Source organism: Pyxicephalus adspersus, chromosome 9 (assembly GCF_032062135.1).
Source record: "Pyxicephalus adspersus chromosome 9, UCB_Pads_2.0, whole genome shotgun sequence".
Lineage (NCBI taxonomy): Eukaryota > Metazoa > Chordata > Amphibia > Anura > Pyxicephalidae > Pyxicephalus > Pyxicephalus adspersus.
In genome coordinates this window covers 60289629-60312213 of record NC_092866.1, presented here as the reverse complement: position 1 = coordinate 60312213, position 22585 = coordinate 60289629, and the positions used below count along the sequence as shown (strand labels likewise).

Genomic DNA, 22585 nt, shown 5'->3' with positions numbered 1-22585 from the left:
GTGTGGTTTGTCTCTACATTGTGATAACAGTAGACCATGCCTATGGAACGTGCAGTACTATTGCCACTTTGAGGCTCCATTGGAAATGCATTTCACAGGGTGACAACGCAGGAGAGCAATAGCAGACAGAGACAGAGAGTTGTCACCCTATGTACCTGGACAAGTATCTCTATGAAAGGGTCACCATGTGATTTGTGATTAAAAATCACCCATTTTTCAGAGGATGGGGCAGTTGTGATTGGCTCCAAAATTAGACAGCTCGCCGATAACAAAATTCATCATTTATGATGGAGAATTGTATTGATAAATAAGTCTTTCCTTATGTAACGATGGACTTGTCATGCAGAAATAGGATTTTGCAAGCAGCGTTCTCTGAAATCTGCCCTTTATGGGTGAAATAAATGGGACTAAGATGTTCCACGCGGTCATAGCGTAAACCACTTGTTGACTGCTGAACCTCTCTGCTGACGTCATAGGTGCAGTTGTTTGGACTCCCAAATATAAACATCATCGAATGTGGGGAACAAGAACTTCATTCACTGCATGCCATTGTAAGTGTGTGTGCGCCCCCTATTGGAAGAATATTGTATTGTCACAGAGGACCTAAATGAACAATTTTATTATTAAAGCTGAACTGCAGGCTAACAGCTAAATAGAAAGGACATATATAGGATGGTTTTTGTCTTCCAAATGATGTGCTTTTATGTGCATTCAGTCTTGATTGTTACACAGCACAGCAATTTCTGGCAGAGGAGGAGACTGGAATTTTCCTGCAGCAGACCTTGCACCCCATTGTTGTTTTTTTTAATGTGCCTTACCTTTGCTGGTATGATGGCAGAAGTAGAATTAGCGCTGGAGGTATTTACAAGGTATTACAGCGTGTTTGGAATCCAGCCGCCTTCTGGATTTGATTTGGTTATCCCTGCTCATTATCCTCACCTCAGTGATTGGACAAAAAGAAAAATATCTATGATTGCATTAAATAGAAGATGCATTAATGGTGGAATAATTGCACCACTGGCCTCTATAATAAATCCCAGAGGCTGGTGGGGGCGGCAGTGTGGTTCCAGATCTTTGGACCCTGATATGGAATTTGGATCTTGGCTGCCAATTCTATCATATCTGCACCACTGCTGGTGGTGATATAGGGGTCCCAGAGCTATTTTTTGAACAATGTTGTAAGTGTTTTAATGCAAGTACAGAACAAGTTCCTTTACATCCGGAGTGCCTCTTTGGAGAATTCTCCCTTTCACATTAAGAGCCCTTTTCCTCCCACCTTTACATCAGCCCCCCACTCACCTTCATATCAGGGTCCCTTTGTTACATCACAGTTCATATTATTATTATTATTAATATTATTATTAATAATAATAACAATAAACAGGATTCATATAGCGCCAACATAAACACAGCGCTGTACAATAAATAGGGGATGCAAATGACAGACAGATACCGACAGTGACACAGGAGGAAAGGACCCTGCTCAGAAGAGCTTTAAAATCTGATTCCCCCTTTACATCAGCAAGCCCGCATTACCAGGGGGCAGCAGGGGCCAACTGTTGGCTACGTATGCCATGTTTTTACATTAGAAAAACCCTTTGTATTATATTCTGATCCTCAAATCAGGGGCCCTCCAGAACTGACAAAGACGTCTACAAAGAGGAGCATTTTTGTAGGAAAGGAGCCAGACTCATCCATCCTTCCCACCGCTCCTCTTCTGCTGCTTCTCTTTGTTGTTCTCTGCATTGGCTTCCAATTCACCTGAGAATCAAATTCATCTCCTGTGCTTTGCCTTCAAATCCCTCCACAGTTCTTGTCCCCACTTACTTTTCTGACCTGATAGAAAAATCTCCTCCAAGCCGCTCTCTCCGCTCCTCCAATCACCTACTAATGACTTCCTCACTCATAACCTCATCACACACAGGGCTCCAAGACTTTTCTTGAGCTGCCCCAACTCTCTGGAATGGTCTTCCTCGTCCTATTCGGCTTGCTCCTACTTTCTGCTCATTTAAAAGAAACCCATTTTGTCAAACTTGCCTACCCGTCTTCTAAAACCGTCACTACTTCCCACCACTCCATATCTCCCCTCCTATTGTGTGATACTTCCCCCACCTCTTAGATTGTAAGCTCTTCTGGTCAGGGTCCTCTCCTCCTCCTGTGTCACTGTCTATACCTGTTTGTCATTTGCAGCCCCTATTTAATGTACAGCGCTTCGAAATATGTTGGCGCTATATTATTCCTGTTTATTAATATTAATAATAACAATATTAATAATAAGGAGCAGCAGAAGGAATGGGCATTGCAGCCTTTTGCTTTACTGATTTGTTTTGCATTTTGCACAGAGGCTGTCTATGCAAGCTCTAATTATGCAGAAAAGCTAAATAAAAGTGTGACCCAATAGGAAGAAGTGATTCCATTTATTGAATTACTTTTTTTTAGAAAATCCCTTATTTTTCTATGATAAGTGAACAGTTGTTCATCATAATAATATTAATCATAATAATAATAATAATAATAATAATAATAATAATAATAATAATAATAATAAAATACCCCTTCACCCTTTTCATTGACCCTCAAATAGAATCGGTGCCCTGCCTGCATTTTCCTAATTGGCCAGCAGATGGCAGCAGAGCACCCCATTAGGGGGGGGGGGTATCTCAGTCCCTCCTGGATGACTGACACGGACCAAAGTTATCCCGGAATAATGCAGCACGCATGTGCACGGACCCGGATGTGATCTACCCAGCCCGGAGCCGTCTTAGAGCCTCAGAACCAGTCCGGACTGAGCCGAACCGGGCGGTACTGGACCGTGCCGGGCGCAAGCGGGCCAGAACCGGGCGGAGTCATACCGGAGCAGCCACGATCGAGTCCTTGATGCGTTACAACCCTTCCCCCTCTGGGTGACCCCCAGACCCGAACTAGCCCACCCCACCGATCACCTTCTATTCCTCATTATTAATATTCTTCTATAGATCATCACCAATCCTGCAAAAGTCAACTTCTCAGAAGTGTTACATTGTATCCTCATCCATCACAAACCCCAGAATAGTTTGGGATCTTTCAACTTTTTTGATTGCCAGAACCTATTTTTGGCCCCCATCCAGTCCTTGTTATAGGGCCCCCAGATCTCCTCTGCTGATTGGTGGATTTTGTGTTACATTGTATCATTATTTTACATTCAATTCATAATATTATCTTTAAATAGAAAAATATTTATATCAAATGTTACAACTTAGAAATTCAAAATATAATATTTATAATAAGGTTTTATGAACCTGTAATGATAATTATAATAAGAATTCCTAAATTAAATTAGTTTATTAGCCTCCAAATAATAACCTGAATTAAATGAACTAGGAATCTATTATTAAATCCCACATTTTCTGTATCATACCCAGAACTGTTCTATACCTTCTATATACTATTGGGGCTTAAGGTCCATTCCTGGTCATCCAGAATTCATTTCTTTGTATCATTTCTCCTATAGGACCCGTTGTTCATCATCTACAGAACTTCCAGATCTTCTCCATTCACCAAAATTACTCTTCATTGTATGTTTTGACCCATAGGGCCCACTGTTAACCATCGACAGAACTTTTGGGTCTTCTCCATTCACCCAAGTTACTTTTAATTGTATTGCTTCTCCTATAGAACCCATTGTTCACCATCTACAGAACTTTTTGGTCTTCTACAATTCCCCAAATTACATTACATTGGGTTGTTTGTTCTATAGGACCGATTGCTTACCATCTACAGAACTTTCAGGTCTTCTCCATTCACCCAAATTAATTTTCATTGTATCTTTTGTCCCATAGGACCCATTGTTCACAATCTACAGAACTATTGGGTCCTCCTCAATAACCCAAATTACATTTTATTGGGTCACTTGTCCTAAAGAACCCATTGTTCACCATCTACAGAACTTTTGGGTCTTCTCCATTCACCCAAATTAATTTTCATTGAATGTTTTGTCCCATAGGACCTTTATTCACAACCTACAGAACTTTTGGGTCCTCCCCATTAAACCAAGTTTCTTTTCATTATATTGTTTGTCCTATAGAACCCATTGCTCACCATCTACACAGCTTGCCATTACATATGACCATAGTTATAAGACGTTGAGGACCAAGCCATTGAGACGGTCGCTTTGGCCCACAAGCTGTGGAACTTCCAAAGTTGCCTTATCCTTCAGAATTGTTGGCTTTGCTTCCTTTAATCAATTTGAGACCCTTTTTGTTGGGGAAGTCCAGTCTGAATAATAGAAGACACCACTTCAAATATTGAACGGGTCTTGATATCTGGGTTGAGAGCCAAACCACAGAGACAGTCACTTGGGTCCTCAGGCTTTGGAAGATCCAAGGTTGCTTTAAATCCTTTAGGATCCTTGACTCTGTTTCCTTTAATTACTTTTTGTTGAGCACAACCAGTCAGAGTAATGGAAGGCACCACCAAAAATATATTCAGCTGGTCTTAATATCTGGGTTGGGGCCCAGCCATTGAGACGCAAGCTTTGGAAGCTCCAAGGTTGCCTCAGAACCTTCAGGATTGTTGGCTCTGCTTATTTAATTTGAAACTGTTTTTGTTGGGAAAGTCCAGTCTGAGTAATAGAAGACACCACTTGAAGTTGGAGAAAGAATGAAGAAGATGCCCTATGAACATTCTGTGATTCTTTCATAGATCGAAGTGATGAAGTTTAGGAGGACCTCTTGATTGTGGTTGTCCTCATTAGTTAGTTCTGACTTTTCCACTTTTCCTTATCCTTTGGGAATGGATTTCAGAGGGAAGAAATTTGAGCGAGGGAGTAACTGGTCCGACCAAGAGGTGGTGGAGCTTCTTCAGCTCTGGGGAAATGAGTCAGTTCAGATGGAACTAGAGAGCTGCCTTCGAAACCAGCATGTCTTCAACCGGATTGCCGATGCGTTGAGGGAAAAAGGAATTCACAGGACTGGGGACCAGTGCCGAGAGAAGATCAAGAAGATGAAACTAGAATATCGAAGGCTGAAGGACAACAGCAAGACCCTGCGAGGTGGAAGAGCTTGGAAGTTTTACGAAATAATGGATAGGGTGTTAACTCATCGTCCAACTCTCTCTTATGGGTCTGTAGGACCCAGTGGGATCTTGAACCAGAATGTTCTCCAGAATCCAATGTCTGATGGGTTTCATGGTCCATTCTCTCAGTATGGTCATTCTCAGACACATCCAGAAATGATAGAAATCAAATGTGAGGATGTCCAGTCTGATGAACAATGTTTGACTCCAGAACATCCTTCTATGACATATATACATGATTCTGGGGGAGAACAAGAAGAGGATGAACAAGGCATGCTGGATAGAGGTCAAGATTCACCTATATCGAGAGTGGAGGTCACTGGTGAGGTCAGCGTATCCCCTCCAGGTAAAAAAACTGCATTTTTTTAAACAATTCAAAGCCCATTAAAAGGGTTTCTCTATAGTTTGTTCATAAGATGTTCACGCATAAAATAATTTATAAAAATAACACGGATATTTTTTTTTTTCTCTTCGCCCACAAAGTTCATAAACAACGTAATTTTATCTACTTATCTGCTCAGAAGAACATCATCTATAATAATTAAAGGCAATAAATTCATAACTTTCTGCTTGATTAGGACTAACACAATATAAAACTCTGCTAATAGAATGGGAATCTGTAGACCAGGGTAGGAATGATGTCCATTATTGACCTGTTATTGGCTTACTTGTGTGGAATGGTTTGAAGATGTTGGCCAAGTTCTTGGGGATCAGTTTTGGGTTCTGTCTTCTAATATCTTCATTTGTGACCTATTGGTTGGCTTGGATAGCAAAGAGGTAATAATTGCTGGTAGCACTAAATTATTCTTTTAAATATTGGCCATTGTTTTTCATAGAGTGGGGAAGGTTCATAACAGTGTTTGCCAACCATGGTTTTGTAGAACTCTAGGGTTCCTCCAGAGGTAGCAAGGGGTTCCCTTGAGCAATGGCCAATTTGTGCCTTTTAGGTTGTCTGTGATGGTAACATTCCTCCCAATGGCCAGCAATGTAAGAGATATACCGTGAGCTGTGGATATATTAATTATAGCAGGGGATTCGTGAAGACCAAAAAGTTATTTCAAGGGTTCTTCCATGCTTTAAAGGTCAAGAAAAGCTGCTTTAGAAGCTCTTCTAAGTTCTTATCTTTACGATTACAAAACATCTTAATTCTTCTTTGTTGATATCTGTTTGCCTTTGCTTTTCAGTTTTTGTATAATTATCTAAAGCTGCATCCACACATGCACAAATTGTTGTTGGAAAGGATCTTTCACAATCCTTTCCAACGACTAAGGACTGCACGATCCATGAACTGTGCTGTACATACAGGACTATTCTGCTCTATGGAAAGGGGAGAGGGAGAATGATGTAGCAGCAACCCGCTGCGCTCCCTTGGCTTCCATTAGGATCGTTTGTCATCCATCGTCCGTGAATCGGCCAGGACGGTCGTTCAGGTGATGGATGACAGGCGCTGTACACATGCCAGATTCTCGTCCGATATCAGCCTTGAGCCGATTATCAAACGAGAACCATTGTACATGTGTACCCAGCCTAAAGGTGGGCAGAAGAACTGGGAAACTTCTGGAGATAAATAGTCCTTGGAGAAGAGAATAAACAGAAAAAGGGCCCCAAGAAAGATAATGAGAGATAATAGGTAATGTGATTGGAAAGATTTTGAGTATCAATACTCCTATTGTGTTGGTTGTTTGAGTCTCTGTATAATCTGTCTCCATGCGGATCATGCCACATGCCCTTGTCCTGATGAATATAGCCTCAATGGTTTTGTTGATCTTAGTCTTGTAAAAGAGTTTAATTGACTTTTTGCTCCTCCAGGTTTCTGTGAATCCAATATGGCGGGATCCTCAGGTCAGAACGCTCACACGCAATTCTGGAGGAAAAGGAAAACACTGGAGCCACTGGAGGATCTCATCACTCAGATGCTAATGGCTCAACGAGCTTCAGAAGAACGTTTTCTCCAGCTTGAAGAACGAAGAATGATGCAGGAGCAAGAGGCAGAAGAACGGCGGCTTCGTCTGGAGGAGAGGAGGCTGCAACTGGACCGTCAGCACGAGCTGCGCATGTTCACCGTGTTCTCCCAGATGCTGGGCATGATACGTCAGAATGGAGGGGAACCCATACCCATGCCAGCATCAAATTCAGGCTTTTCACCAGAAGGTGACAATATGAAGAGAGCTTCTTCGAGCAAAGTTCAAGAGCCTGAAATGGGAGATAAGTACAATTGTAAGCAGTTCTACAGCCCCTATCTGTCCAATCGTGGCAACATTCTGAGTGGCTTCCAGGGCTCCTCTGAGGAGGGATACAGAGCATATCATGAAGACAAGTATGATGAGGACAAGAACCCCAATGTAAGATATTTTTTGTCTGCCTTTATTTGTATTGTTAACCCCCCAAAAAAAATGTTTGGGATATCAATATCTAATTTTAATATCAAAAATATTTTTTTTTAAATTTAATTGAGGTTCTTGGGGTCTTTAAATAACTTTTACCAGGTGCAGATTGACCAATAAAGACCCATACTGTTGGGCAGGGGTCCCCCATTCTTGTTCCTTCGCCCACTAGTGGGCTAGTGGGCCGCGGCCATCTGAGGCCATCTCAGGTGGGCCACAGCTCTGGCCGGTGCACCCCCCCAGCAGGGTAAGAAGGAGGACCTCGCTTGGGGGGGGCGGGCCGGCCAGAGCCACAAACCATGTCTCCCCTACGCATCGCAGGCCCTGGGCGGTGGGCGGGTTGTGTCTCTGGGCGGAGTGGGTGGGTTCTGGCATCATGACGACCCACCTGGTACAATACAAATATACTTCAGTTTCTTTCTGTTGAAAGGTGCCCAAGACATTCAGTGTATGGCTCAGAAAGGCCACCATCTTGCCAAGAAGATCCCGGGGAATGCTAAGTAGCCCAAACCTTATGAGTTGATGCCCCAGCCCAGTGCAGGCGCATTTTATATGATCATTAATCTTTTACGAATTTAAGGCTACTCAGTATTCCCCAGGATGCTGCTGAAAAGATTGTGACCCCCCCCCCCCCCCCGTAGTGGAGAAGTTGGGAAAGTAAAGGATATCAATGACCCTTTTCCCTACAATTTTTTTCAATAGTTATGTGCAGCAAAGTCTATTTGAAGGGCATGGTAGTTTTAAATGAGACATCTAGATCGGTTTTTCTCAACCATACTTCAGTGAAAACCAGTGGTTCCTCCCGAGGTTGCAATGAGCAATTTGTCCCTCTCAGGTCAGTTTAGGTGACCCTAATGATCTGTAAGGGTGACATTCTTCCCAATGGCCAGCAATGTAAGAGGAATTCTTCCTCTGGGCCACCATGCTAATGTACTGTGAGCTGTGGATATAGTATTTATAGCCGGGGTTCCCTAACACTTGAAAGATATTTTGAGGCTACCCCTATGTTAAGGTCATGAAAGGCTGATCTAGAAGATATGAAAGGATAAGACATCTGGGTATGGGTAAAACCCAATTACATATATACGTGTTTCCTACTGGATTCCATTATAAAAAAAATAGTATAAACTTTTACTGATAATTCCTTCTTTTCTTTCACTTAAATTTAATTTAAAATGTGAATGCTGAATGTTCAGGTTGCATTATATCTCATTGTTAAGGTTTTTATTCTGTGCAATTAGTAATAATTGTTATTCCCTTCATAGGGCATCATCAACTTTGGCACCAGTGAAAATAAGCTTTGCTTTGACCTAATGTCCAAACGGGTGAGTTTTTATGTTCATAGCTTTTGAATCGTCATTTTACATTCAAAACAATGTAAAGTACAATTGCTACAAATATTGTTTTGTAATGTAATATAAATAAACAATTGCTTTTCCATTTGTCCAAGTTTCCAACAACTTGATGCAGTATGGCACCCTGGGTTCCTCCAGAGGTTGCTGGGGTTCCTTTAGCAATGTGTACCTTTCAGGTCAAACTAAGTGACCCCAATGATCTTTGTGGCTATCTGTAAGGGTGACATTCTTCCCAATGGCCAACAATGTAAGAGGAGTTCTTCCCACTGACCACAACACTAATATACTGTGATCTGTGGATATAATAATTATAGAACACATGAAAGTTATTTCTTTGGGTCCCTCCATGGTAAAACGGTCTAGAAAGTCTGGTGTAGAGGTTTGCCAGAGTAGTATAATGTTCTCAACTACAACACCAAGCTTGACCATTTGATTGTAGTAAGCAGAATTTTCAATCTTCTTGCACTTTAGACACACGTCCTGGCATACCTCATCTTATTATATACAGCACTTGGTAAATATTTTCTGCAACGCTTGTTTGCTTCTTCTATTTATACAGCTGACCCAAAGTGACATGAATGTGATTGAACCTCCGCTGCTGCAATATCCGGACTGGAAAGGTCATGGCTTGTGAGTTTTTCTCAATGACCCTAAAGACTATCAAGATGTATTAAGGTTCTGAACCCAGGCCATAAACACTAGGGGAAGATTAAATTAGAAAATAAATGACCTGCAATGTGTTTTTGGTCATTGGTCTCCAACAGTGATGTGACTTGGGAAGATCATTCATGGACCTGTGGAATACACTGTAGACATCTGGTCATGTTCAGTGTTCTCCCCAGACCCTTTTAGCTGGGTGCACCACCCGGCACTTTTCAGTTTTCGGGTGGTTCTTGAAAAACGGGGTCACAACACAGAGGCTACCACAGACCTACAGCTTCCTCCCACCCAGATGAAAAAAAAATCTGCAAGGAACACTAAATGTTAATATTACATGTTCCAATCACAGAACCCCTAACTAGCACGCTTTTGATGATTCTTGGTCCTCTTGTGTTAGAAATGATGCCATGTGACTTCCAAATTCAGACCCCAGCAGTAGCTCTACTTTCGAAGCTTAATGCAATACAAAGCTATGTGGTCAACTACCGCTTGTTTTGTTTCTCTTCTAGTTTTCTCTGAGAGTGATATTAGTTCTCTGTAGTTCACATTTATGATATGAACAGTTTATATTTATTTATTGTTACAATAGTATTGTGCCTTGCAGGGAAACCTGTTCCGAAAAGTTGAGTGACCCTCAGTGATGAGAGCTTTTGGGGACCCATAGAATAAGTCATGGAACAATAATGTGGCTTTACCAAATCATTGCTTGCTTAGCCATTGAAGATCATATATATGTATTATTATAGGGATTATTATTATTGCAGGGAGACCTTTTTGGGGACCCATGGGAGCTGTCATGGAATTACCAAGTCCAGCTTTGCAAAACCACCACTGGCTTAGTTGCTGAATATTATATTAACCTAATATTATTATTATTATTATTATTATAATAATCTAGTTTTAAAATATGCTTTGTGGAGAAACCTATACAGAGAGTTCACCTAGCCAATGAGGGCTTTTGGGGACAAATAAGAACAACCAGGTCTGGCATGGGGAACCTTTACTTGCCTGGGAGTTGCCATCAGATGAGCCCGAAAACAGCTGATCAGTGTGCCCATAAAGGGTTAACCTCTATAGTCTGGCATTTCCTTCCAAGCAAAATCACTTTTAAGGACTTGAGCCAGTAAATATGTTTTCCCATTACCTTTTATTTTCTTTTCTTTCTTTCAGTTTAAGAGAAGAAGTGGCTCGTTTTTTGACTTATTACTGTAAAGCACCGGCACCTTTAAATTCAGAAAATGTAAGTAATAGCGGGATGGATATTGGTGGGTTTATATGTTGGTTTAACCATTTGATGTTTGTTAGGCAGGCCATAGATAGGGATCTGACACAAAGAGATCATCGGTATGACTTGATCCCCTTGAATTTGGGATCTGCCAACATCTTCTAGCTGACTTTGTAGCTTTGGAATAGTGATGAGTGGAGTGATGATATTCTCTTTTCTGCTTGCACAGAGAAGTTCATCAATGTTCATGGTAGATCTACAATACATTATCCTGCCCTATTAAAGCTGGAGAAGATAGACTGTCATGGGGGAACCTGGGAGATCTTGGAATGTCTTAATAAATCGGGGCCATTGTATTAAGTCTATTGATGTCCCATGATTTACTGATTGGTACATTGTAACAGGTTTATCATTATTCCAGTAAGTTATATCCTACACTATTCCAGGTATCACACAGGTCCAGAGAGTTCTCTCATGCTCTGATATCTTGTAACATGTATTCTAGGTATGATATAAATAAGTAGAACTGGTCTCTATTCCAAGTCTCAGACACATATTCTAAGCTGTTGTACCCCTGTCCCATATATATGCAAGACACAAGGTTTAGTATTGGCACTTAAATATGTAACAAATCTCCTTTCTGTATCCCAGGTGGTTATATTGAATGGCTGTGGCTCCCTGTTCTCCGCTCTTGCCGCTGTCCTCTGTGATCCTGGAGGTGAGACAATGTTTAGTAAATTGTGCTTGAGGTGCTCTTTTAGAAATTTTAGATTTTGTGTTGTTGATCTGTCCTAAAGAGAACCTGTAATACCAAAGTCCAAGCTGAATAGAGATGAATGGGAGAGCGTAGTTTGGCTCTCTCATCTCTATCATGTTTGCAGCTCCCGTATATTAGAGCACAGGCATCAGGAATATAATTACATGTATTCTCTGCTCGGTTAAGCAGAAAGCTGAGCAGTGTAAAAAGACCACCCATCATTTGTTTTTTTTAATATGAAGGTATACTTGTACTTGTAAATGATTGTAGCCACTAGCACCTTGCATAAGAGATGACCCCTTAATCCAGCTGCTGTTGCCCAATCTGTAGGGCAATGCCCAATTAATTGTTCTTTACAATTATAATATTATTATTTATAATGCTTATTATGATTTCTGGGAGATTAGCATTCCCAGGACTGTCTGGGTGCTTTCCAAAAATCTTTTTTTTTCCATTTATTTGCTGAGAACATACTTATCAACGGACGGAAGCTGAGCCTAAAGCTGATCAGTCTATGCAGTAACTATTTTCTTCTGTCTGTGGTTGATTGAATAGGAAGGTTGCACCAATTGGTACTTTCAGCCGGCTGCTAGCGCCCCCTATCATTTAGGCAGATATATAAGGTGTCCTCTAATTCCATAGTCTAGAGCTCTCATGTCTGTGACCACCTTTGATGTGCACGTTAAATGCTTTATATTCTGAACATCATTTTAAGCCATTTCACATTATTAGTTTTGTTTGCAGATTTTGCAGTAATTTAATCATTTTTGTGGTTACAGATTCCATCCTTATTGCCACCCCATTCTATGGTGGAATCACACAAAGCATTTTCCTATATAGCGGTATTAATCTGGTCTATGTGCACCTAACAAGCAAGGTGAGTGATGATTCTGTATTGGGCTGCAACAATCCACCACATCTTGATTGTCCATAAATTATTAATGAAGTCATCATCTACTTTTAAAAGGTTAAGTGAATGCAAATTCATCCAAATTTTGTATTTTAATTATAAATGCATGTTGGTGGATTGATTCTCTTGGCTGGCATCAAGTCCAATTCTACCAACACCAAGGGAGTCACACTCCTCATCATGCACTTTCTGTAATGTAAAATAGGAAAATCTTGCTTGAGATTTGTGATTCAGATCTGTAGTATCCAAAAGTTTGCAGGCAGTAAGGGTTGCCCATAGGATGCCCCTAGGGTAGGTGTACCCAGGGTTATGGGGTAGACCTATACCACCTGTCTCATGAATAGTGTAATCAGAACTTTCACTTATGCCTTCCTCAGGAGAATATTTAAGCCCTGGTGTATATATTGAAAGCACTGCTACATTATATTCTAACAGCAGCCCAGATGATTAATTCAGCTGCAGTTTAGCCAGACCTGCTCACCTGTTGTATAGAAGTCTGGTGCATGCCATATGTCTGACTTTAAACTGATCATCTGTCAACATAAAGAAACTCCATTTTGGTATCACCACTTCCCCCTTCTATCTTGGCAGTGTAGAGAAATATTACTGCAGGGGATAAGGTAAGTCCTTACCCTTGCGCACTTACTGCAGTTTATGATTGCAGGCGGCACCACGACATCCACATGCATCATACGAGACCATTGCAAAAATATCATCTGTTAGCCTGTTGCATCCTCCTCACATGTCTTCATCTCTTCCTGGAAGATTATTTCTCAATGCAGGAATTTCAAAGTACATAGGGCAGTGTAAGGCGAAAACCAGCCAATCAGAGATCACCATTCAACACTTTAGCATGAGCAGACCACTAAAAGCTGATATCTAATTGGCTGCACTGGATTATTGCACTCCATTGGCAGCTTGTTCATATAAAAGACAGTAACGGTTACATTATATTTGTATGTAAAGAATGATGGGACAATAATTGATCCTTTAATAATTTATCCCCTAAATCCTGCGGTGAAAAACTGTCAAGAAAATAAACCTATAAAGTGTCTTTTGTTATCAGGTGACGTCTTCGGATACCCGGCCTTTCCAGCTAACTGTGCAGAAAATGGAATCTGCTCTGGAGGCAGCCAAAGAGAAGGTAAAGTGGGTGAATGTAGACTGGAACATAATGTGTGCTGTGTAATATGAATCACCCATTGATTGTGTCGCCCTCTGCTGGCCGCATTCTGATTTTACCCTGCTGTGTTTCCTCAGGGCAGCGTTGTAAAGGCTCTCATCCTGATAAACCCCAGCAATCCTGTAGGTGACATATACTCCACCTCTGAAATGTTGGACTTCCTGGAGTTTGCAAAAAGGTGCAATGTGACATGACTTTGTCTTGCTTATCTCCTATCATATTTTCATATTGCTTTTCCTGTCCTTGGCTTCACATTTGTATGTGTTTCCACCAAGAGGGCAGTTTATTCCTTTTTTAAGGTTTTAAAGAAAATGGGCAGAATTATAACATCTGCAGGGCCTACTTTAGTTTGTGACCCCATTGGAGAGATTTCGTCAAACTTCCTCTAATAGGTGTCACCAGGAAAGGAAGTGAGACCATTGCCTTATTTTAGCAAGGACAATTATACTGCTGCTTGTGTCATCATGATTTTTGTGCATGGATAAAGCTTTACTTTTTTCTCTCATAGGCACTCACTGCACGTTATAGTGGATGAGATTTATATGCTGTCAGTATTTGATGAATCCTCCACATTCCACAGCGTCCTGAGCTTCGATAAGTAAGTTTATATCCCACGATGCTTTAAATCTCTATCAATACTATAAAGTGCCAGACGGTTCCTTTACGGTCATCATGCTCTTCAATGCCCCAAAACCTGCAGAGCTTCATATGCAAATTCTGACTTTTTGAAAGTCAGCATTTGCATAAACCAAGGCAAACCTCCCCCATGCCCACCCAATAATGTTCATGTCAGGTGATAGGCCACTTAGAGATAAAGGACTGTTATGTGCTGGAGACTGGGAGGGGAAATGGATGTGCTTATTGCCCCTGAACCCTGTAAGCTAAAATATATCTGAATGCCCTAATGGTACAGTGAAGAGAGGAGTGGTATTTTGCACCTTATGATACCATCAAGTCAAGGGATATCTTGACATGCGTTGGTAGTTTACTGGTTATCTTTTACTTCTGATCAAGTTTTGTTTGTTCATTGTCAGAAAACATAGTGGTTTAGAGTTATTAGGCCCCACCCCCGAGGAGCCACAGCATATTACAATGAGTAAGGCTCCAACTTTTCAAAGCATTGTATCCTCCAATAAAAGTATAAGATATGGAAAATGGAAGAAGTCCTTAGCAGACAAACCCTGTGAACCAATCAGTGGGGCTTAGCAGAGGTTCAATATTTCGTTATCTGATATTGTAGATTTCCTGCAAACCTTACATAGCTACTACATAACCCATTTTGGTTCAGTTTATGACGGATTGGGGGAGTTTTGTTTCAGAATTTCATAACTATACTTCCTGAATAATAAAACCGCTCATTATCCATCATTTCTTTGTATGCAGGCTTCCGGACCCCCAAAGGACCCATGTGATGTGGGGGATTAGTAAGGTAAGTGTGTGCAGTGGCATGCTGTATGGACATTAAAGCTGAACTCCAGGCAATGATAATGAACCAACAATGAGCAGCTAATAGGAGACCAGAGCAGAGTGGCTGTTGAGTTCATCAATCTGCTTCTCTTTTCACTGTCCATTCACAGACTTAGGGAGGGACTAGACCTGTAAGTGTTGCTAAATGCAGCTCTACATTCAGATCTACAATACGTCAGATCTGTATGAATATTAGAGTTGGGTAGACGGACACAAACTTCCCATAAATTTAGATCTCATTAGTTTGCCTGGAGTTCATCTTCATATTTGGATTGTCTTTGCTGTGCCCACAAGCATGCACACATTCTAATGAAATGTTTAGATTGATGTAAGTAGCACCTCGGCTTATCTGAAATTTGTTTTCCCCCTTCAGGACTTTGCTGTCTCTGGGGTGCGTTTCGGCACCCTCTACTCACAGAACCAAGATGTCTGCAATGGGGTGGCTTCTCTCTGCTACTTTCACGGGGTGTGTGGACCTGTTCAATACAAGATCGCTCAGCTGCTTCGAGACCGCGGTAAGACCGGGGGATGGCATTATGGTGATTGAGGAGGGTCATTTTAAAGGGAAACCCCATCAGGTTTCACCTGTTGTCTATAGGCTAAGGATAGAACCGATTCAATCTGCAAGGAGGACTGCGTTATGTCTTCTGAGGGCCACAATATATCTTCTGAGGGCCATTATATGTCTGCTGAGGGCCACTTTCTACTAAGGGCCATGTTATGTCTACTGAGGACCTTGTGATGTCTACTGAGGGATGTGTGATATTTACTGAGGACCACTGTGTACTGAGGGCCGTGTTATGTCTACTGAGGGCCTTAATATGTCTACTGACGGCCATATTATGTCTACTGAGGACCTTGTGATGTAAACTAGGGGCCACTATGTATCTACTATGGGCCATGTAATGTCTACTAAGGACCTTGTGATGTCTACTGAGGGACATGCAATGTCTACCGAGGGCCATTATGTATCCACTGAGGGCCACGTTAGGTCTATACTAAGGACCATGTGGTGTTTACTGAGGGCCAAAATGTCTGCTGAGGGCTATGTGTTGTCTACTGAGAGCCACGTGTTGTCTACTGATGCCCACTTTATGTCTAAGTAGGGCCATGGTATATCTACTGAGGGCCATGTGTTGTCCACTGGTATATGATATATCTACTGAGAGCCACGCTACATCTTCTGAAGGCTGCGTTATGTCTACTGAGGGCTATGGTATGTTTACTTAGGGTCACGTTATTTCCACAGAGGGCCACAATATGTCTATTAAAGGACATGAAATGTCTACAAAGGGCTATGTGATGTCTACTAAAAATCATGTCTTCTGAGGGATGCATTATGTCTACCAATGGCTGCTCTATGTCTAAGTAGGGCCATGTTATATCTACTGAGGGCCATGTGATGTCCACTGGGGCCCATGATATAACTACTGAAGGCCTTGTTATTCTACTGAGGGCAACGTTATGTCTACTGAGCGATGCTTTACATCTGATGAGGGCTTTGTTATTTCTACCGAGGGCCACGTTATGTCTATTAAGGGCTGTACCTACTAAGTTCCAGAGCTGAGATCATGGCACTTTGGAATTAAGATAGTAGAAATCACAAACTAGATTACCAACTGGAGAACTGCTGGGTGCAAATTTTTTTTCTGTCCTAAGAACCGCAAATGGCCCATAAAACACCAGATTGATATGTGAAAATTTATGTCCCAGTTTTGGTGATTTTCCTTCACTTCCTGTGACTTCCTGCTTGTTGTAACCTGAAGGAGGCACTGGTGGGCAGATTTATTAAAAAGAAGGCTTGATAATCATGTATGATATAGCAGAGTTATATTCTTACAATCTCATATTTGCTTTTATGTTCTATACCAGACTGGATTAACCAGATTTACTTGCGGGCAAACCATGCTCGCCTGCGGGCTGCCCAGGCCTTTGTGGCAGACGAGCTCCGAGCGCTCGGTGTTCCTTTCCTGAACCGAGGTGCCGGATTCTTCATCTGGATTGACTTTCGGAAGGTGAGCGTTGAATGGTGAAGCTGCTTTATGTGTTCCTGTTTAAAACTAATGCTGACCACACTTTGATCATTTTACTTCCCTTGGTAGATGATGGCATGCTGTCTGGTCATGGGGCATTGGTCACATAGCTGGGCAAATAGCTAGATGTCAGAAATGACATCTATGATGCAGCCTGTCACAGCATAACACAACAGTTTTTGATTTTTTGGAACTAGATGTATTTCTTGTTTTTTCACCTTTTTGTAGAAGGGTGACAACAGTTCTTATTCAGAAGCAAAATCACACAGAACTGTTGTCACCCTAAAGGCCAGGTAAGTATTAGCGGAGTATGTTGCAGCTTTAGTTACCACTTTAGCAGAAGTCCATTTTTTTCATTTTCACACCCCTTCCTCCTTCTAAGCTCTTTTTTACTTCTCTATCTTGTTCCTGGTTTCCTCTTCAGTTCAGTGCAGGAAGTCCTATAATCCAGCACAGTCATTCTACCCATTTCCTGTTCCCCATAGGAGGCATCATCACACATGCTACGCTCACACTTTCCAGGACCAAGCATGGCTCTTACGTCATTACACAAATCCTGGAGTGGGTAGCATACAGCACGAAAAGTTATATCCAGGTTTTTTTCCTAAATAAAATGTAACGGTCTGGAAAGGGGTTCCTCGGGGGTGGGAAGAGGCAGTTGTGGGCGTGTAATTCCGATATTACACTTTTTGTTTGGTTAAACTACATAACTAAATGCTGAGTGTTATACGTAAGCCTGGAGGTGCTTTGTCCCAATCACCGTAAATAATTATTCTGAGCAGCTGTGCCTGTTAAAAAGAAAAGGAAAAATAAAAGATCTACTGGCAGGATCAACTGGTAATGATACTATACCAATGGATTAAAACAAAAACTGCTGCGGACAGACTGAATCACATACTGTCATCTTCGATTTTGTCCATGGACAACCTGCAAATATTGATTTTGTATGTAAAATAAATGGAAGCTCCAGATATCCAATGCTCGAGTATTACACCTCTAGTCCTGACCTCATCTTTATCACTTCTGCAGTATCTGAAGTCTCCGACCTTTGAGGAAGAAGTCATTCTGTGGCGCCACTTTCTGGACAACAAAGTTCTTCTATCCTGCGGGAAAGCCTTTGAATGCTGTGAGCCTGGCTGGTTTCGAATCATTTTCTCAGACAAGACTCACCGACTGCAGCTAGGTGAGTGCGTTCCTCGGGGGCCGGTCATTCAACAGACATAATGCCCCCTTCTGGTCATTTCACATAAATGAGAATTTTTTGAAAAACTGTATCCTAACTTTTCAAGTCAACTGCAAATTCCTTGAACTTGTCTTTGCAAGTTGCCCAGAAGGACCAGTGGAAACATGCCCCAAGTAAATAATAATTTTAAAAAAGTACATGATGTTGCCATATATCAAAGTTTAGCTTATGTTGGAAATACCTTGGTTTATTAGCAGCTGCTACTCCCAATTTGACCACCAGGTGGGGGTGTTCTCATTTACAAAAATTACAACTGGCAATCACATTAAAACACTGCAACACATTGAGTTTGGTTCACTTAAGGTATGTAAGCTGTTCCCAGAGCAAAGTTGGAAATTACTGGCAAACTGACATCTTAAAAGGCATGTTTTTAATACAAAATAACTAAAAAAAATTAATTCAATTGTTAATTAAATTAGATTTTTTAAAATTTACAAAGAACTAGACGTTACACTCATACTTTAGTCGATTGCCAAGGAACTTTTATCAAAAAAGTTAAGTTGAAGTTAAATTTTGACTTTGACCTTGACCTGTTACCACTGACATTCCAGGGCTTTGTATAACAGTGCTTTGTGTGTAACTTTTGGACAAACCTGGATTCTCGAGCAGCTTGGTTTAAAAATTTTTTTGGCCATCTATACATGCTGTCCTGCTATCAAAAAACCCTGAAGAAGCTGTTGTAGCCGTGAAACGCGTCGGGCTTAAAAACATTTTTTGATATATATATATATATATATATATATATATATATATAGCTTTATACTATGATATAGCTTTATATATGATACATGCTGTGATTTCGAGCCCTTTGTTGGGCTTTTTACCAAAGTACATGTGTAACGTCCACTTCTTTGTAAATTTTGTAATAGAAACATTTTTTAGGATGTTGGTTTGCCAGTAATTGGGCCTACTCACCTCTCCTTACTGTTCTTTTCTGGGGATATGGCATTTGTTTGATGGATGTACTATAATTTAGAGGAGTCTGCACGGAAGTAAATTAACCCTTTATAAGGAATATTTCACTTAGCTAAGCAAATTAGAGTGCCAGCCTTACCCATCAATTTTTGCCAGATGACTTTAAGATCTTTGTGCCTGCTGGTAGCTGGAAACCTGAAATCCTATGAGAATGCATTTGGCTGAAATGCATGCTGGATTTCGAGTTCCTAGTTCTGGCAGGATTCATGGTGAAGTCACATGACCCTTTACATTACATTGTTTCCCGCTCCCAGGGATGCAGCGGCTTCGGAAGGTCCTGGAGGGGAGGGAGAAGGAGCTTCATCTGGAGCAGAAGAACCAAGCAGAAGAAGACGGCAAAGCAGACAGCACCGATGAGGTCATCTACGTCTCCAGCCACCGCGAGCCATCCAGTTCTAACCTGAGCGACCTCATAGTCCAGCTCCAGCACCAGATGCGGTCTTCTGATTGGCTACAGCAAAACACGCCCGAAAACTTTGCCCAGCAGAACCCAGAGGTCTTTGAGGTTTACAGCAAATACGCGGGGAAGCCATGAGCAGAATCCGAGGGCTCATGTGTTATTGCTAGGGAATCCTTTTTTTTTTTTTTGCAAGATTTCAGTCATTGTAGGGTGCCATTCTTGCACTATATTGTACATATAATCTGGTGGGCCGGTCCTGCTAATATGAATGGCATAGAGGGAGAAATTACAGGGATATGGCGCACAACCAATAGCATACCTTAGGGGGCGTCTTGGAATATGTTAGAGGTTCTCATAGATGTTTTTCTTCCTTAAAGTTTTGTAAAGGCAATTTTTTTTTGGATTATGTTTTCAGATTTTGAATAGAGGTTTAGAGCAGGGTCTAACTTTTTTTTTTTTTATCGGGGGGCCAGGTTGCATAAATTCCAAAGCTCTGAGGGCCAAAAGGATGTTACCCTCTTTGCATGGGGTAATGGCCTTAGGGGGGATGGTTAAGAAAAACCTAAACCTACTCACTGTGCACATAGCTCACATTTACAATATGCTTTAAATTTTTGTGCAGGGTTCAAGAATATCTAATGCACAGAGCGCAGGGGTCAGAGTACCTAATGCACAGAGCGCAGGGGTCAGAGTACCTAATGCACAGAGCCCAGGGGTCAGAGTACCAAATGCACAGAGCGCAGGGGTCAGTGTAGGAAGTGCACAGAGCACAGAATGTAGGAGTGCCCAAAGCATGGAGTGTAGGGGTCAGAAGTAATTAACACATAGGGCACAGGATCAGGAGCACCTAATGCACAGTACACAGGGGTCAGGAGCATCTAATGCACAGAACACAGGGGTCAGGAGCATCTAATGCACAGAACACAGGGGTCAGGAGTCCCTATGTCAGGGAACACAGGTGTCAGGAGTACATCCTACACAAAATACAGGAGTCAGAGTACTTAAAGCATGAAATCCAGAAGTATCTAATCCACAGTGCACAAGGGTCGGGAGTACCTGAAACATGGAGCTCAAGGTTCATAAGTACTTAATACATGGGGTACTGGGTCAGGATTACCTAACACATGGAGCACAGGATTAGGAGTAACTAATACAAGGTGCACAGTGGTCAGGAATACTTAACACATGGAGAACAGGGGTCAGTAGTACCCGGAGCATGGAGTTCAGGGGTCAGCAGTATTTAACACATAGAGCACAGGGTCAGGATCACTTAACGCATGGAACACAGGGTTAGAAGTATGCAATATTTGGAGCACAGGGGTTCTTGTCTTACAGTCTTCCATGGCAAGTAGGCTGCAGGCAGGCTGCGTACTCTCCATAGCAGAGAAACACATTACAAGCCCTTTTCAAGTCTGCTGGGGTTGAAAACTAAAGGCACTTTATAAGGATAAGGTTCAGGGGTTTCCCTGTGCTTCATCCAAGGAACTCCAGTAGAGATCTCCTCTCATTTACTATTACATCTCTAAGAAGGGAAATCCATGGGGCTGCTAAAAAAAATTACCCGATGAAGGTTTTAACCCTTTCCTACTCAAGTCAAAAGTTTTGGCCTTACATAAACTTTAATGGCAACTATAAAGTCTGACAAAGTAAAACAAGTTATTATTTCACTTGGGGAACTGTAGACCTATATTAGTTGCTATCCCAATGAATGTATCACGGCTTCTCCCATTTCTATAGTTTTCTTTACAAGATTATTACACTTGTTTTTTGCCTGAAAGTAATAATAATGTTACTTTCCTACCCTTTTTTTTAATTTAGATCATTGCATTCCATTTACATATTTGTAAACAAAAGAATAGAAGAAATGCGAATATAAATTTTGAGAAAACGATCAGCGTAGATTGTTCTGCACCACATATGGGAGACCATAGTTCTGCGTTAAGCCATTTGTTTTGTTAGAAGTGGGTTCAGCACCTCTTATTTTTTAGATGCCGATTGAGCTGCTAATATTCATTTTGAATTTATTTTTGGCCTTTAAATTACACTTTAGCGTTAACTGAGACCAGGCAGAGCTGTTCCTCCTTATTAGTGGTGTAAGCTCGAGAAGTGGCCCCTGGGTCCCGTGCTGTGCAATGGTTCTCATAGTATAAACACTCCTGTTCTATGATTCATACTACACTTGCGGTGAATCTGTTTTCCGGTGCTTACAAAGCAGGTGCTTCCTTTCCTCCTAACACAGCCGGGGAGTACACACAGTGTTGTGATCAGATCTAGAATTTATTTGTATGTTACTGTTGTTCATTTAATTCGATTTTGGTAAAGCTGAACTCCAAACAAGGAAAATGTACATTGGAGCTGTACGTCAGTCCTTACAAATCTGATTGCAATCTGTCCAATACAGTTCTATTGGAACAGATCTGCCCCAACACCCTGCCTGGCGGGGTAGGAGACCTGATTTTCTTGAGTAACACTTAAGTTGCATCTTTTCTTCAATAAAAAAATATTCCTATTTCATAGTAACCTCTAAGTAAGAGGATTTCCTTCATTATCCCCACCTGATTAGCCTGAATATTGTAAAAATGAAATCTCCGTCATTTATAAAACGTATTTTAATAAAGATTTTCCCGCTAATTAAAGAATTTATCCTTTATTAAAGAACTTCCCTGTTGTAGGATATGCTTGGCATTTCGTCTAAGGATTGCTGCAGAACCAATCACCGGTGCAGAAAAAACGGGAACTCTGGGGTGTCCTGTACAGCTTATATGTTTTCCATGGTTGGCTAAGAAGGGAAATGATGACTTATTTTTGTGTTTTTGCAGCTATAGTTGGCTGCCCAATAAATTGTAAAGGAGTAATACTAAAACATTGTAATGATATATGTGTATGGATTTCTTTTTAAAAGAAAGTTTTGAGTTGCAATAGTAAATCTGATCTGCAAATA

The 22585-nt window shown here is 41.3% G+C and overlaps 1 protein-coding gene and 1 long non-coding RNA gene across 7 annotated transcripts in view; one reads left to right on the top strand and one right to left on the bottom strand.

Moving 5' to 3' along the window:
* The window catches only part of ACCS (1-aminocyclopropane-1-carboxylate synthase homolog (inactive)), a 32168-nt gene extending 9583 nt beyond the window's left edge, over positions 1–22585 (top strand). For 2 of the 5 annotated variants that reach the window (XM_072422199.1, XM_072422200.1), the window contains exons 2-15: positions 6862–7394; positions 8702–8761; positions 9351–9421; positions 10622–10691; positions 11328–11394; positions 12213–12310; positions 13410–13487; positions 13604–13704; positions 14035–14124; positions 14910–14955; positions 15367–15508; positions 16866–17008; positions 18056–18209; positions 19499–22585. In XM_072422199.1, coding sequence (XP_072278300.1) covers positions 6862–7394; positions 8702–8761; positions 9351–9421; positions 10622–10691; positions 11328–11394; positions 12213–12310; positions 13410–13487; positions 13604–13704; positions 14035–14124; positions 14910–14955; positions 15367–15508; positions 16866–17008; positions 18056–18209; positions 19499–19779 — 1934 coding nt within the window. In that variant the 3' untranslated portion in view covers positions 19780–22585. Of the gene's footprint in view, positions 1–2740; positions 5399–6078; positions 6683–6861; positions 7395–8701; positions 8762–9350; positions 9422–10621; positions 10692–11327; positions 11395–12212; positions 12311–13409; positions 13488–13603; positions 13705–14034; positions 14125–14909; positions 14956–15366; positions 15509–16865; positions 17009–18055; positions 18210–19498 lie in introns of those variants that run through there. The other 3 variants (XM_072422198.1, XM_072422197.1, XM_072422201.1) reach the window with 3 other exon arrangements.
* Positions 11039–13538, bottom strand: LOC140338133 (uncharacterized). 2 transcript variants are annotated; one of them, XR_011922192.1, is made up of 2 exons: positions 12976–13538; positions 11039–11388 (listed from the first exon to the last, which is right to left on the bottom strand). It is a non-coding gene; the product is annotated as an uncharacterized lncRNA (long non-coding RNA). The 2 variants fall into 2 exon arrangements; XR_011922191.1 differs by having other exon boundaries at positions 12990–13538.